General features: G+C 44.8%; 1 protein-coding gene across 3 annotated transcripts in view; it reads left to right on the top strand.

Annotated features, from left to right (window-relative positions):
• The first annotated feature begins 1,626 nt into the window (after positions 1–1,626).
• boc (BOC cell adhesion associated, oncogene regulated) overlaps positions 1,627–13,019 on the top strand; it is a 28,124-nt gene continuing 16,731 nt past the window's right edge. The window contains exon 1 of one of the 3 annotated variants that reach the window (XM_022195087.2): positions 1,627–1,873. Coding sequence is in view for 2 of the 3 variants with exons in the window: in XM_051940373.1 (XP_051796333.1) it covers positions 12,848–12,962 (115 nt within the window). In the remaining variant the exon portion in view is untranslated. Of the gene's footprint in view, positions 1,874–7,185; positions 7,379–12,796; positions 12,963–13,019 lie in introns of those variants that run through there. The other 2 variants (XM_022195086.2, XM_051940373.1) reach the window with 2 other exon arrangements.

Below are 13,019 nucleotides of genomic sequence, written 5' to 3' on the forward strand. Positions count from 1 at the left end.
AATGGAGTGGGGACGTTGAAGAGGAGACGGCGTTGCACAGTCGAGACCCTCGAGGAGAAATCACCTCGTCCTCCACACTCACTGATGGACAATGCACCTTTCAACAAGGAGATGAATTCACACCTGACAGCCGACACCCAAAACTCACCCGGCGCTGTCACTCCGTCCAACGCAGAGCTTTGTTGGCAAAACGCACAAATCACACCACATGCTCACACACCGCTGACACCCCCTACTCTGCTTCTCACTCTCCATTACTTTCATAACAACATTTATAATCATCTACATGACAATCTGTGTGGGGCTCTATAGTGAGGCCTGGGGGTGACAGGGGTTAGCGCTGAAGGGAAGCAGTGCATGCTGGGATTGCGGCCTGCTGAGAGAGTGGCATTCTGGGAGGCGGTGTCCTGCGGGCCGGGCCTCTGGGGGATGCAGTATGGTTAATAGGCCTTTCATGGCCGGCCCACAAAGCCTTTTGTCCCCAGGCTAATTCATCCTGCCCAGCATGGAGAGATGGAGGGGAGGGGAGGGGCACCATGGAGGGCTTTTTTTTTTAGGTGGAGGGGTGAGGTTGGGAGTCCCCATTTCTTCTGCCCTCTCTCTACTATGCAGTGCAGTACAGGGTGGCGCTAGTGTGAGGGGGCCACGCACAAACAGCTCAGTAGCAACAGCACCAAAACATTGGCAGCGCCTGCAAAGTGCTGGCAAAGTGCAACACAACACTGGAAAACACCCGAGATTAATGACTCCCTGAAAACATGTCGGAGTCGAATTATCCTGCTGGGCGTTGCAAACATACAAAGTCAAATGTTCGGCTTTTTAATTAATTTAAAGAGAAAAAAAGATTGAAAAAATACACTCACAGAATGAGCCAAACTGAGTGTCCACCAACAAACACCTGAACAAGAGCAACAGGTGTCATAAAAACCACAGCTTGTTGGTGAATGGAGCCCTGCTGGGTTGCAATAACCCCTCAGGTACATCATGGTGGGAGTTCCTGCATTCACAGAGGCGAGACTTGGTCCGGCTTTCCCGCCCAACAGACCCCCTCTATCAGGTCCTGTGATCTGAGGAATAGCCAGTTATTAATGAACTGGACAGGAGCGGCTCCCCATTCGTTTCAAAAGTGTGCTGATTGAAGTGAAGAAGAGAATTCCAGAGTGAGCACACAGGGGGAGTTTGAGCTGTGATCACTGTGGTATGAGAGTGCTGCACAGTCCTGACTGGGCCTGTCCCCATCCACAACAACACAACACAGCACAGCTGCACTGGAGGGCCTGCAGGCCTCAATGGACGGGGGTCAATACAAACTCTGTGGGGACCAACGCATACCAAATCAGGGGGAACAGAGCAGGAGGAGGGGGAGGGGGCGCACTTTTCAATTTTAGGACACCTCAGCTTAGAAAAACTTCACTTTTTGTCAGCTTTTGTTAACAAATATCCCTCTATGTGCTTCAAAACGTCCAACTATATTCTACTTTTACGCACAATCTGTGTAAAGTCCTCCTGTGCCGTGCGTAAGCAGCAGAGCTGAGCAGAAACGGCGCTGCAGTACCCAGCTCTGAGATTTTGGGAGCCAGTCCCTATTGTTCAGATCCCTCCTCCTGCTTGGGAAGTGGGAGGACCCGAAAAGGCGTCGCAAAAGGGAGAATTGTTTGAGAGCTCAGTCATCCAAAAACGGCCTTTCAATGTGAGAACTTGGGGAGCCGAAGAAAATGTCGGTGGCATCGCAGTAAATTACTAAAGCAGCGAGGCTTCAGAGGTGGAAAAGAGAAGCGAAGAGGTGTTTTTGGGACTAAAACTCAGAAGAAGAGAGGCGAGGAGAAGACCGTTTGGTTACAACGAGGTGTGAGCACCAAGTAGAGCAGATTTGGTGAGTTTTATCCCTTCATGCGGTCCATGTTTTTGCGCCGCTTATCAACACATATGACAAAGTTGTACATAAATGTAAGTTTTGGTGCGTATTTGCAGCTCATCGGAACTCTTTACCGGCACGTATGTTAGTTTATTTATAGAGAAAGTTGTGATTTGGGGGTTTGGTGACTACTTCTCGCTGCTGACTACTTTGGTAGCCGCATTTGTTTTGTTTTTCCAGCTTATTGATCCACATAAACTTTTGCTACAAACTTTCCGCATCCCAGATGTCCTTTATTTGGATCCAAACGCGCGTTTTGGTTGTCGGTTTTGGAGCTGCTTTAAGCAAAAAGAGTTAACTTTGTTTTCGGACTTAGCCTGTTGTTGATTGGATGAACTCTGCGTCCATATTTTCCAAACTTTTCCTTAATTTCCTGCCGACTATTCCAGCAGCATAGATGTATGTGGCGAGGTTTGAGCCTTGCGTGACACGTTGCAGAGGATCACGGTTGTGTTATGGGACCTAAGCGTGTTTTTCTTGGGAAAATGTGTCTGCGTTTTGCAGGCCGCAGCCTATAGTCGTTGCCATAGGGTAACAGAAAACAGACATGGTGAGCTCTGCCAGATTTACCCCCATATTATCATCGGGGAGCGCAGCAATGTTGTGGTGGATGTAAAAGTTGCCGAGCAGTCCTCCAATCAGTGTGCGTAAAAACTGAGATTCATGTTTTCTTGAGAGAAATCTTAAAGATGCTACCAATTAATGTATATCTTAAAGCGAACGCGGCTCATTTTCAGCTCTCTGGGCACGTTTGTGACCCTAAGTTTCCTCTTAATGCGCAAAATACCCCGATCAGATTGCACTGTTGTCATCAGCAATCCATAACAACGCTACCTGAGCGCAGATCCACTCCCCCTCCTTCACCCCCAAACCAAAGTCCTGGTGCCAGAATAACCTCATTAAAGCCTCCAATAAACTGACAGCTGCTGGAGCAGGAATGCAGCATCCTGCCTGGCTGCCAGGAGAGTCTCTCCTGATATCATCCTCTCATTCAGGTCTGATTTTAATGAGAAAATGTTTGTCTTAATCCTCGGGGCTGCTAATGAGCCTTGGCCCGGGGTGTTGCTCACCGTGAGGGGCCGAGTGGAGGCACGGAGGGGAAGGAGGAGGCCCACAGGAACAGCCGCAGGGGCTCAAGTTTCCAACCCCAGGTGTCGTTTTGTTATTTGGATTACATTTAGCCTCCGCTGCCTCGCATGGAGGAACCTCTGCGATTCACTGACAGACATGGCATCAGACAAGAGGGCCCGATTGTTCCCCCTGAATCAATGTCACTTGGATTAAAAGTCGAAACGAATGGCCTGGCCTCCCCCAATTAGGCGCACAGCTTATAAGCGAATTAATTGGTCTCAGGAAAAAGGAGCCTCTTGTTGTTTGTTAGCAGGGTTTGTTGTTTTTGTTGATCATCTCTGGCAGGCGGGTGGATCAAAGTTGAACTAAATGATTCCAGTCTGATTATCTGCCTGTTTCTCACAGTGCTTTGACCCCTTTTCTCACTTGTGTGGAGAGTAGAAAAGCGTTTCATAATCAATCTTATAAGATATGACATGAATATCTGTGAATATTTCAGTAGAACACACCTGTTATGAGTTTAAACTTATCTACTAATGCATTTCGACTCCTTATAGAGGTTTTCTAACACCATATTTGTATGAATTTGGCTTATAATGATGATTGAAAGGCAGCAAATTGCCTGAAATGTCGTCATTAACAGTCTTTTCTACTAGAATCCCCCAATTAGGAAGTTGACAAGTAATAATCTGCACCTTTTTTGATGATTGACTAATGGTTCACATATACCCTTCTAGCTTCCTAAACATGAGGATTTGTTGCTTTTTTCTGAGCTCACATCATCACTTTTGGTTTTGGCTTTGAAAATGAGCCTTTTTCCACATTTTTTCAGACAGTAAATTGTTGAAACGATAATGGAAAATAATCATTAGTTGCAGCCTTATGTGCTGTAAAAAGTATTCTGTCCATTACTCAGGACCACAGGCACATTTCCAGTCCCCATATGAGTGTTATAATTTGTATTTTCTATACAGAACAGTGTCATAAGTGAAACAGTTTCAGGCTTATCTTACAGATGTATAAGTGTCCTTTAAAATCCTACATTTGGGGCTGAAAATGAGCAAAAATGTACATATAGGTGACCTTCAGATCTGGACAGACTGTGTTGTTTTTTGATTCCAGAGTCCAGAACTTTTACAATGAAGCCTGAACTTGAAATCAAATTTCATTGATCTTGGTTACCTGCCAAACAGTCTTGTAGCAGAGACAAAAACTGCCAGTTTTCCACTATTTTGCCAGCAGCTGGTGGATAGTTTTCATCTATCCTATAGGAGCTGAGTCTACATAGCTTGTAAAGAGAAGTTACTGTGTGGATTTAGGTCTGCAGCCAGCAGAAATAGAGTTTCTCATTCATAATTTAGTTTTCTTTCAAAACTGACTTTGCCATATTGAAGTATGATGTAAGATATAAAGGGGAAGGATAGGATTTAACTTGTATGACTCTCCTCTTGTACAGCCTGGTGGCGTTTTTTTTTTTTTTTTGCATCTGGATGTCAACCAAAGTCTGCAGATGGATTTTTAAGATACACTTCAAGATTAGAAACAGTCAGCGGATCCATAAGGACTGCTGTTACTGCTCGGTTCTCATGTTTGCGAGCCAGAACTTCTGACTGTGGTGCTGGAAAGCAGCATTGTTATTGTAGTGGGTGTAACACTGGCGTTAATTGACAAAGGAGAAAAAAAATCCTTCCTGAGGGCATGCTTTCATCTCTGTGACAGCGGGTACACTCATGCAGTCATAACAGCCTGCAGACAGAATCTGTGGGCCTTTTGCTGCACATGTGTGTGTACAGGTTTGTGTCCATGTGTATGTGTGTGTGTGTGTGTGTGTGTGAGTGGCACTTCCTGGCCAGTGGAGACCTTCTCTTTGCATTGGAATGCCTTACCTGTCATTTCAGTTGTTGGGCAGCCTCACCTGTGCGGTCGTTTTGAGATTAGTGCATTAGAAGAAGAGCTAAAGACTTAGCACAGAAAAGAGTGGGGAAACTTTACACTTTATAATTTCAAGCAGGAATTTTTCTGGGTTAATGCACTTTTCATAAACTAGCAGAGTAACACACTCATCGCCAAATAAGGCTGCCTCATTTCCCACTGGCGGACATTATTGGCCCGTTGACATACGGTGCATTAGTCCTCCAGCGCTGACAGATTGGAGGCTCGGGCTGAGGCCTCGCGCCCCCGGGAGAGTTTCTGTGTCCAGTCAGACATCGGATAACCAAAGAGGGACACCTGGACCGGCAGGTGGCCAGGGTCCAGACCCCTCCCCTGGGGCTGCATACCTCTCCTCTCCTGATCCTCCCCGTCAGCCAGGACCCCAGCGAGAGAGAGAGGGAGAGAGGAATGCGAGGTAAAAAAAAAAAGAAGTGAAGGAGAAAGTTCTGACTGAAGCTAATTAAACAGGCTGCGATCAAAAAGATTATTGAAGCAGGAAAGAAGAGGAATTGGAGGAAAGCTGAGACATGGCTGTGTGACTTTTCCCATGCCGGATGCCATTTTACTGCTACATTTCTAAAGCATATCTGGATGTCCAGTTTATCTATATTACAAATAGAATCAAAGCTTAAAAGTTATTGTCTCAACAGCCTAATAGGGATTATCTCAAGCTTTTAAACCAGTTGAGTTGATTCGTTCCACTACTTAAAGTAAAAGTTAAGAAGCTCTTGATTGGATAATGAAGTTACCCGAGGCCTACTCTGTGCGCACAAACACACACATTGTGAGTGTGGAGTGAGCGTTGTTAGATCATTGATCAACTCCAGACTCGGGTAAGAAAACGTGTGTGTGTGTGTAGACAAATAGTCCTGTGTGTGCAAAGCAGATATTTGGACAAAGATTAGGGGGTGTTATTACGAGCCAAAAGCAACCCAGACGCTCTAATAGATCATTCACACACAGACTCAAGATAGCACTCCAGCAGTGATTGTTCAGTTTAAGTCACTTTCTCCACATTTTTTGCTCCCTAAAATGCACACATTTTTTAAAACAACAGCCTTGCTTTGGTTTGTTTTCCACTCTGCGCAGGCTCCAAACTATCCTGCATGCACGTATATGCCTTTAAAATGCTGGATTATTAACTGCATACTGTAGTTCTTTCTCCAGCATGTGTGAAAGAAACAATAAAAAGCAGCACAAAGAGAGGAATCTGGGTTGTGTTCCAGAGCTTCAACCAATAATCAGATTTAAAGTGTTGCACCAGAGAGAGAAAAAAACTCATCATTGAAGAATGTCAAACTGGCAGGAGAAGACATGATTCAACAGAATAAATCACTGGGCACCAGATTAGTTAGTTATTGGGCCCCTGAGGTTATCAGAGCTGGAATTTTCCATCGGCAGAGCGGCTCTGTCTGCTGTCCAACTCGTATCTGTGCGGGGTTTTGTTTTTATGGTATTTCATAGCAGGATAATGCACATCCGTGGCTTTGAGTGACGGGACAAATGGTAGCTCTGGTTTACTGCATCTCTCTCTCTCTCTCACACATACACACAAATCCAGCTCCTGAAACAGAAAGCTCTCTTTGAAACAAGCCTCTTCCAGCTGTTTCTCCTCTCAAGAAACTCTTTCAGACCCAGCAGCTTTCACTTCATAACCACGGAGTGAGCAGTCAAACTCGGTTGCACCATTTCGATCACCGTCGACACCCCACACCCTCGCTTTCTGTCCAATTTCCTGCCTCCTCTCCATTTTCTAATTCCCGCTCATATCTGTTTTTCCTATAACTTTCCCCTTCCATATAACTTTACAGCCTCTCTGCGTTCCCTCACCCCTGTATCCGTCTCCCTTCTTCTCTCTCTGCCTTATCTCAGTTTCCTAGTACCTCTTCATATCTGGTTTTCATATAGTATTTCACTCGCTCTGCTTTTCTCTTCCTTCCTTCGTCTCCCACTGAGAGTTGTAGGGCCAGGCAGCCTCTCGCTCTCCTTCTTTTTTCTTCTTCCCCTGGTTCCTGCTGAATAATGGGGAGAAATTGCTCTTGATTTATAATTGGTTCCATTCACTCTGATGCATGAGCTGCCAAAAAGAGTTGGGGGCCCCTTTAACCTACCCCACATCTCTTCTCCCCCCTACCTCTCTCTCTCTCTCTCTCTCTCTCTCTCTCTCTCTCTCTCTCTCTCTCTCTCTCTCTCTCTCTCTCTCTCTCTCTCTCTCTCTCTCTCTCTCTCTCTCTCTCTCTCTCTCTCTCTCTCTCTCTCTCTCTCTCTCGACGATGCAGGAACACACAAGGAACAGGCTGCATATATGTGCAGCTATGAAAGTCTATATTGGCATGCGTGAATGCAGCGGTGTGCATGTATTTTATCTCTCGGGCCGAGGATAAGTGGTAGCCTGTTTTTCAGAGTGTTGACATTTGGTGTTGGAAAAACTTCCTGAGGTCGGCATATTTATGTGCCTCTGTGAGTATACTTTTACCATGTAATAGGAGTTTGTGTGATTGCTTGCTTATGCGTCACCGAGGATGCCTTTGTGTGTGTGTCTCTGTGCAGGGAAAGAATGGTTGTGGGCACATGAAATATGTAACTGCATGCGCATGTGTGTTTGTGTGATGAGTACTCTGAAATCCTGGCTATTAGTTAGTTTTCCCAAAGCTGGATGGTAACTATTATGTTGAGTATGTTTGATGCTTACAGCGACATCTATCTATCTATCTATCTATCTCTCTATCTCTCTATCTCTTATCTCTCTTATCTCTCTGTCTGTCTCAGCTAGTTAGCTATAAATTTCTTTCTTTCAAATCATAAATCCACTCTTTCTATTCTTTCTTTGTTTTTGTGTCTTTCTCTTTTCTTTCCATTCACTCATTCTCTCCATCTATCCGTCCATCTAGATTTGTTTTATTTCTTTCCATTTTCTTCCGAGTTTTTCTTTCAATTTCTCATCATCTTTGTTTTTTCAGTGTTTCTCTATTAATTTATATTCCATCCATCCATCCATCCATCCATCCGGCTATCCAACTTTCCTTTTTTCTTGTTTTTTGTTTTATAGACCACTTACTTGTCCTTCCTTCCTTCCATCCATCCTTCCTTCCATTATCTCTACAGTTGCTCTAACTTAGTCTTTCCTTCCTTCCTTCCTTCCTTCCTTCTATCAATTATCTCTGAAGTTCTTCTAACTTAGTCCTTCCTTCCTTCCATTATCTCTACAGTTGCTCTAACTTAGTGTTTCCTTCCTTCCGTCCTTCCTTCCTTCCTTCTATCCATTATCTCTACAGTTGCTCTAACTTAGTCTTTCCTTCCTTCCGTCCTTCCTTCCTTCCTTCTATCCATTATCTCTGAAGTCGATCTAACTTAGTCCTGCTTTCCTTCCTTCCTTCCTTCCTTCCTTCCTTCCTTCCTTCCTTCCTTCCTTCCTTCCTTCCTTCCTTCACTTCTACAGTCACTCTAACTTAGTCCTTCCTTCCTTCCTTCCTTCCTTCCTTCCTTCCTTCCTTCCTTCCTTCCTTCCTTCCTTCCTTCCTTCCTTCCTTCCTTCCATAATCTCTACAGTCGGTCTTAGTCCTTCCTTCATTCCTTCCTTCCTTCTACATCGTCCTCCCCTGGCCGTCGTGATGATCCCATCCTGTTCCCATGGCCCCTGGTGGGCACGCTGGCATCCCACACCAGGCAGAGGAATGTGGGTGGACGTGTTCACCATGGCACCATAATTAGCTCTCCGTGGTTAATTCAGCTTCGTTATCTAAATTATGCAAATGCCGCGGCGCCTAATTGATTAGAACGCCCCCCTCTTCTACATGGCAGGCCTGTCCAGATCCCTCTCGTTAATCCTCGAGACGCTCTGTAGCTCGTTAGTGTCGGTATGGGGGGGCGAAGGAGGGCTTGGACAGGCATATAGCTCGTTAATACTTTGTGAAGCGTGTGCGTATATATATGTGTGTGTGTGAGAGAGTATTATGAAGGAGGAGGGGGTAAATTCTCAACCTCGTTAGGGATGCTTAGATGCTTTTGATGTGTAATTTTATGGCATGAGAACGAGTGATGTTTTGAGCGGAGGATTTGGACTGGCCCTCTTTCCACCTGTTGGGCAGGGTTTTTATGCCAAATAAAGCTCCAGAAGGTTCTCTTCTTGCCGGAGAAGGCTCATCCGGGGGAGGAGTGGGAAAGATAGATGGGAATCGATTGAGGATTTATTCTCTGCCAAGTTTTTTTTTTCCTTGTGTGAGCAGAGAAGTATGGAGATCGTCCACTACTATGGTTTGCATTATCCACGGTGCTTTGTAGGAAAGACGGCTGCATCCAGCAGTGTGTGCACAGCAGAAATATCATCTCACTGCATTTTTCTTAGATTTGATACAGTGAAACACACACAGTTACAATATACAATATCTCTTCTGTGCCACTTTTTATCAGTAACAGTAATAATAGCAATGATCCAACTGAAAATGTAGTATAAAATTTGCATATACTTGTGCATTCATAAAAGAGCATAAGTGAATTTCAGATGTTTTAGTTTTGGTCAACAGAATTCATAGAAAACTTTCATCCTGTTGCATTAGTGCTGAATTGATTAGATTCAAATAACTTGTTGAGATATTGGCTTCTAAAAATGTGACCTTCTTTATTGTGGTCAGAATCTGAATAATATTCTCTCGTTCTCTTGGTCTTCTGTAATATTGAACTAGGGTTTGACTGTTGGTTCAGCCAGTCGAGACATTTTTAACCCACCTGTTGTCTTCATTTACCGGCACCAAAAAATATTATTTCCTTGTTTGAAAAAATTCAAAAAAATTCATCAAAAAAATTCCCAAAATTTCTGAAAATTTGCAAAACCTCCCGGAAGAAAACTCCAATAATTCCCTAAAAGTTTTTTTTAATCCCCCAAATTTGGCAAGAAAATTATTGTGAATATTTTCAGAAAATTAGCAAAAATCTTCCCAAAAAATCCTAAAAATATCTAAAGTGATTACATACATATCAGTAAAGCTTCTGGTATTTTCTTTAAGAAATTCTTTAGCAAAATTTGATGGATTTTGGTTGATTTTTTTTTTGTGTGAATGTTCTTAAAGAAATTTTTTTAAAACATTTCTTTTTTCCACCAAAATGTTCAAAAATTTCCTAAAAATGTTGAAATGTGGACATAAAAATAATTTTTTTCCACATTGTCAGACTTTAAAACGGAGCAATTCCACCCACAGGACAACATGAGGGTTAAATGAAACTGTGGTTGAAATTTTAAAAAATAATAATCTTACTTCTGTGGACCAAACAATAACCAAGTTGATAACAGAAATGAAAGGCAACTGAAGCCCTTAATTGAACATCTGAAGATTTTGGACCAATGGTTGGACAGATCAAGCAGCTTGAAGGTGTCACCACTGGCTCGTGTGATGTGTGCCTTCTTTAAAAACCTCCCTTTGTTTTTATGTTGTTGTTTCCCTGCGTGATGGTCCGATGGTAAACCGGGTGTGGTTTGTTAAGCAATCTCCGGACCCTCCTCATCCTCCTTCACGCAGCAAAAAAAAAAAAAAAACTACAAAAAACTCCGGGCCAGAACGAGAGGCCAGCAAACACATTGACAGAGTGAGGGGAAAATATGTTGGGACATTCAGCGACGCTCTCAAACACACCCTCTCATTGACGAGGCTCTGCTCTCTCCTCCTGCTCGCCTGCCAGTTGACATCCTCTCTATTAATTTGAGCCGCTGTTCGGCTTTCTAAGTCAACCTCTCCACCCTGCCCTCCCCTGCTGCCTCCATAAACCCCCTTCGCCCATTTCGCATCCATCCATAAAGGCACTGAACCTCTCCGCCTACCCCCCCTGCCTCCACAAACTCTCCACACACTACTCTCAAACCTCTTGGTCATTGAGCTCCCCCCCTCCACCTCCTCCTCCTTCTCTTTGGTCATTGAGCAGGGCCCATCAGCTCTTCCCCGGGCCCTTAAGAGTAGCGTCTCCCCTTTCTCCAGGGGTCTGCGGGGTCTTTGTCCGTGCACCGGCTCACTGCTTTACAATGACTCTCCACTCTATTAAGGTGCGTTCTGCCTGTTAGCGTCGCCAGGGGCAACCGGCCTCCCGCATGGCAGCTATGCGGCGTGGCATTGTGGGCTGCGGGCCCGAGCGGGGCAGTTGAACCCCCGGCACTCCTCACACTTGACACCGCATGTGTTTATCTAAAGGTGGGGGGGGGCTTTGTGGTGTTTGGAGGACCTCGAGGGAGGTGTGGGGGAGAGGGGGGCACGGGGTGTAAAAAGATGCAAAACTGGGGGAGGAGGGCCAGGGCAAGAGGGGAATTTGGGGAGGTGATAAATATTCAACAGTTCAGCTCCTCAGAAGGAGTTACTACCCTGCTACCCCTCCACCACCACCACCACCGCCGCCTCCCCTCCTGTGTGTCTTCTCCATGCCAGAAAGCAGATGGAATGTGAGAGCTCAGGGAGGAGGCTCCAGTCTGGTTTTATCCAATTAGCAGGGTTGTCAAAATGAATTTATCCACGGAGGCAGGGGGACAATGGGACCGGCAGTGGCCCGGGAGAACAGGGGCCCCGGTGTCTTTACTTAGCACGCTCACAATGAACTTCTGTCAAGTGACTCTGTTCCACAAGTACATATAAGGCACTCGCATACCTTCACTCATGATGCATGCCTGCACACCACCGCCACGACCTCGTACTGTCGACTAGTTGTGCTTTCTCCTCTCTCTCTCCCGGATATATGCACCCTACAGATCCTACAGTGATACACCCTCTAACACCTGTATTCAGAGCTGGTTTTGTGTCTTTTGAGTTGATTCCTATTCAGGTCACAGGTTATTCTGGCCCAAGTCAAGTCTTTAGTCCTTGAGGCAGGTCCAAGTCAAGTTTTCAAGAGCAAAATGCAGGTCGAAAGGCTTTCAGATGTCTCTACAATGACCTATAAAAAGACAGAACTTTTAGTGTACGGTTGTGTTAAACGCAGGCTTGCACAAAGTGAGTATCGACCCATAAACCTAATAACTAGATCTTTCCCCTGCATTGATGTAAAATGATTTTTACTCTGTTGCTTGACCAAAGCAACAGAAGAAACACCAAGACTGCATTCAGTATGGATCTGTGTACTCAGGTTCACTTTCTGCACCAGTATCCATAAGTAATTGTGTTTTTTCACCCTTTCTTTAATGCATTTATCTAATAAATAAATCTGTAACCTGCAACCTGTCGCAGCAGCAAATGGAAAATTTTTCAATACTAGCAGCAAATCTGGATCTTTCTCAATACTTACGTCAAAGATTATAAGCAAGTTTTTCTACAAAATCCTTTTTTTAGCCCACCAAAAAGTTCTCAAATGACAAACGTCAAAGCAGCTCACGAACAACTTATTCAAAAAATTACAGCCCTGTCATTTTCTGGTTTTTTGCTTACTTGCTTTTTAAGACAGAAGGGAGCCGAGTCTCATGTACCAAACTCTCACAGTAGTTAAGTCTCAATTCCTCAGCATGATTACAGAAATATTTCTGCTCTCCTCTAATCATACTCCGGCACTGGAACTGGGAGATTTGAGAAATTCACACAGTCCTCTGCTTCCACTGTCACTGAAATATGTTTTAATACCACAAAGCTGCTCCCACAAAGTGTTTGCCACACAGCATTGTTCCTCCACGGCGAGGCTGAAGCAATAACAGTCACATATGCGCACACACTCGACGCTCCTAATTTAGGGGAGCTGTCTGTGTGCAGGCTCTGTTTTTTATCAGTCTCGCTGATGCGTAGGAGGCTCTTCTCCAACTCCGCCTGTGACTTCTCTGGGAAGGATGGATGGAAAAAGTTGGACACAGATGTCAGGCCAACTTTTCATCTTGAGACAGGGTATCCACTAAGCAAACACAGGACCCAGCTGACTAATGAATCAGACGGGCAGACAGGCTCGGAGGAGTAAGGCTGCTTTAAGGGAGTGATGATGTATGAGAGGCCTTCTCATTCCGCTATTACAACAAAGCTCCATCTTTGTTTCTGTCTCTCCTGTCTCTCGGTCGGTGTTTTGATTTTGAGGAGAACCAGAAATTGGTCAGGTAAGCGGCTGAATGGGGAGGTGGTGCGTCCCGCTGTGCGTCTAGTTGGCAGACTGG

The sequence above is a fragment of the Acanthochromis polyacanthus genome, chromosome 20, assembly GCF_021347895.1.
Source record: "Acanthochromis polyacanthus isolate Apoly-LR-REF ecotype Palm Island chromosome 20, KAUST_Apoly_ChrSc, whole genome shotgun sequence".
Lineage (NCBI taxonomy): Eukaryota > Metazoa > Chordata > Actinopteri > Pomacentridae > Acanthochromis > Acanthochromis polyacanthus.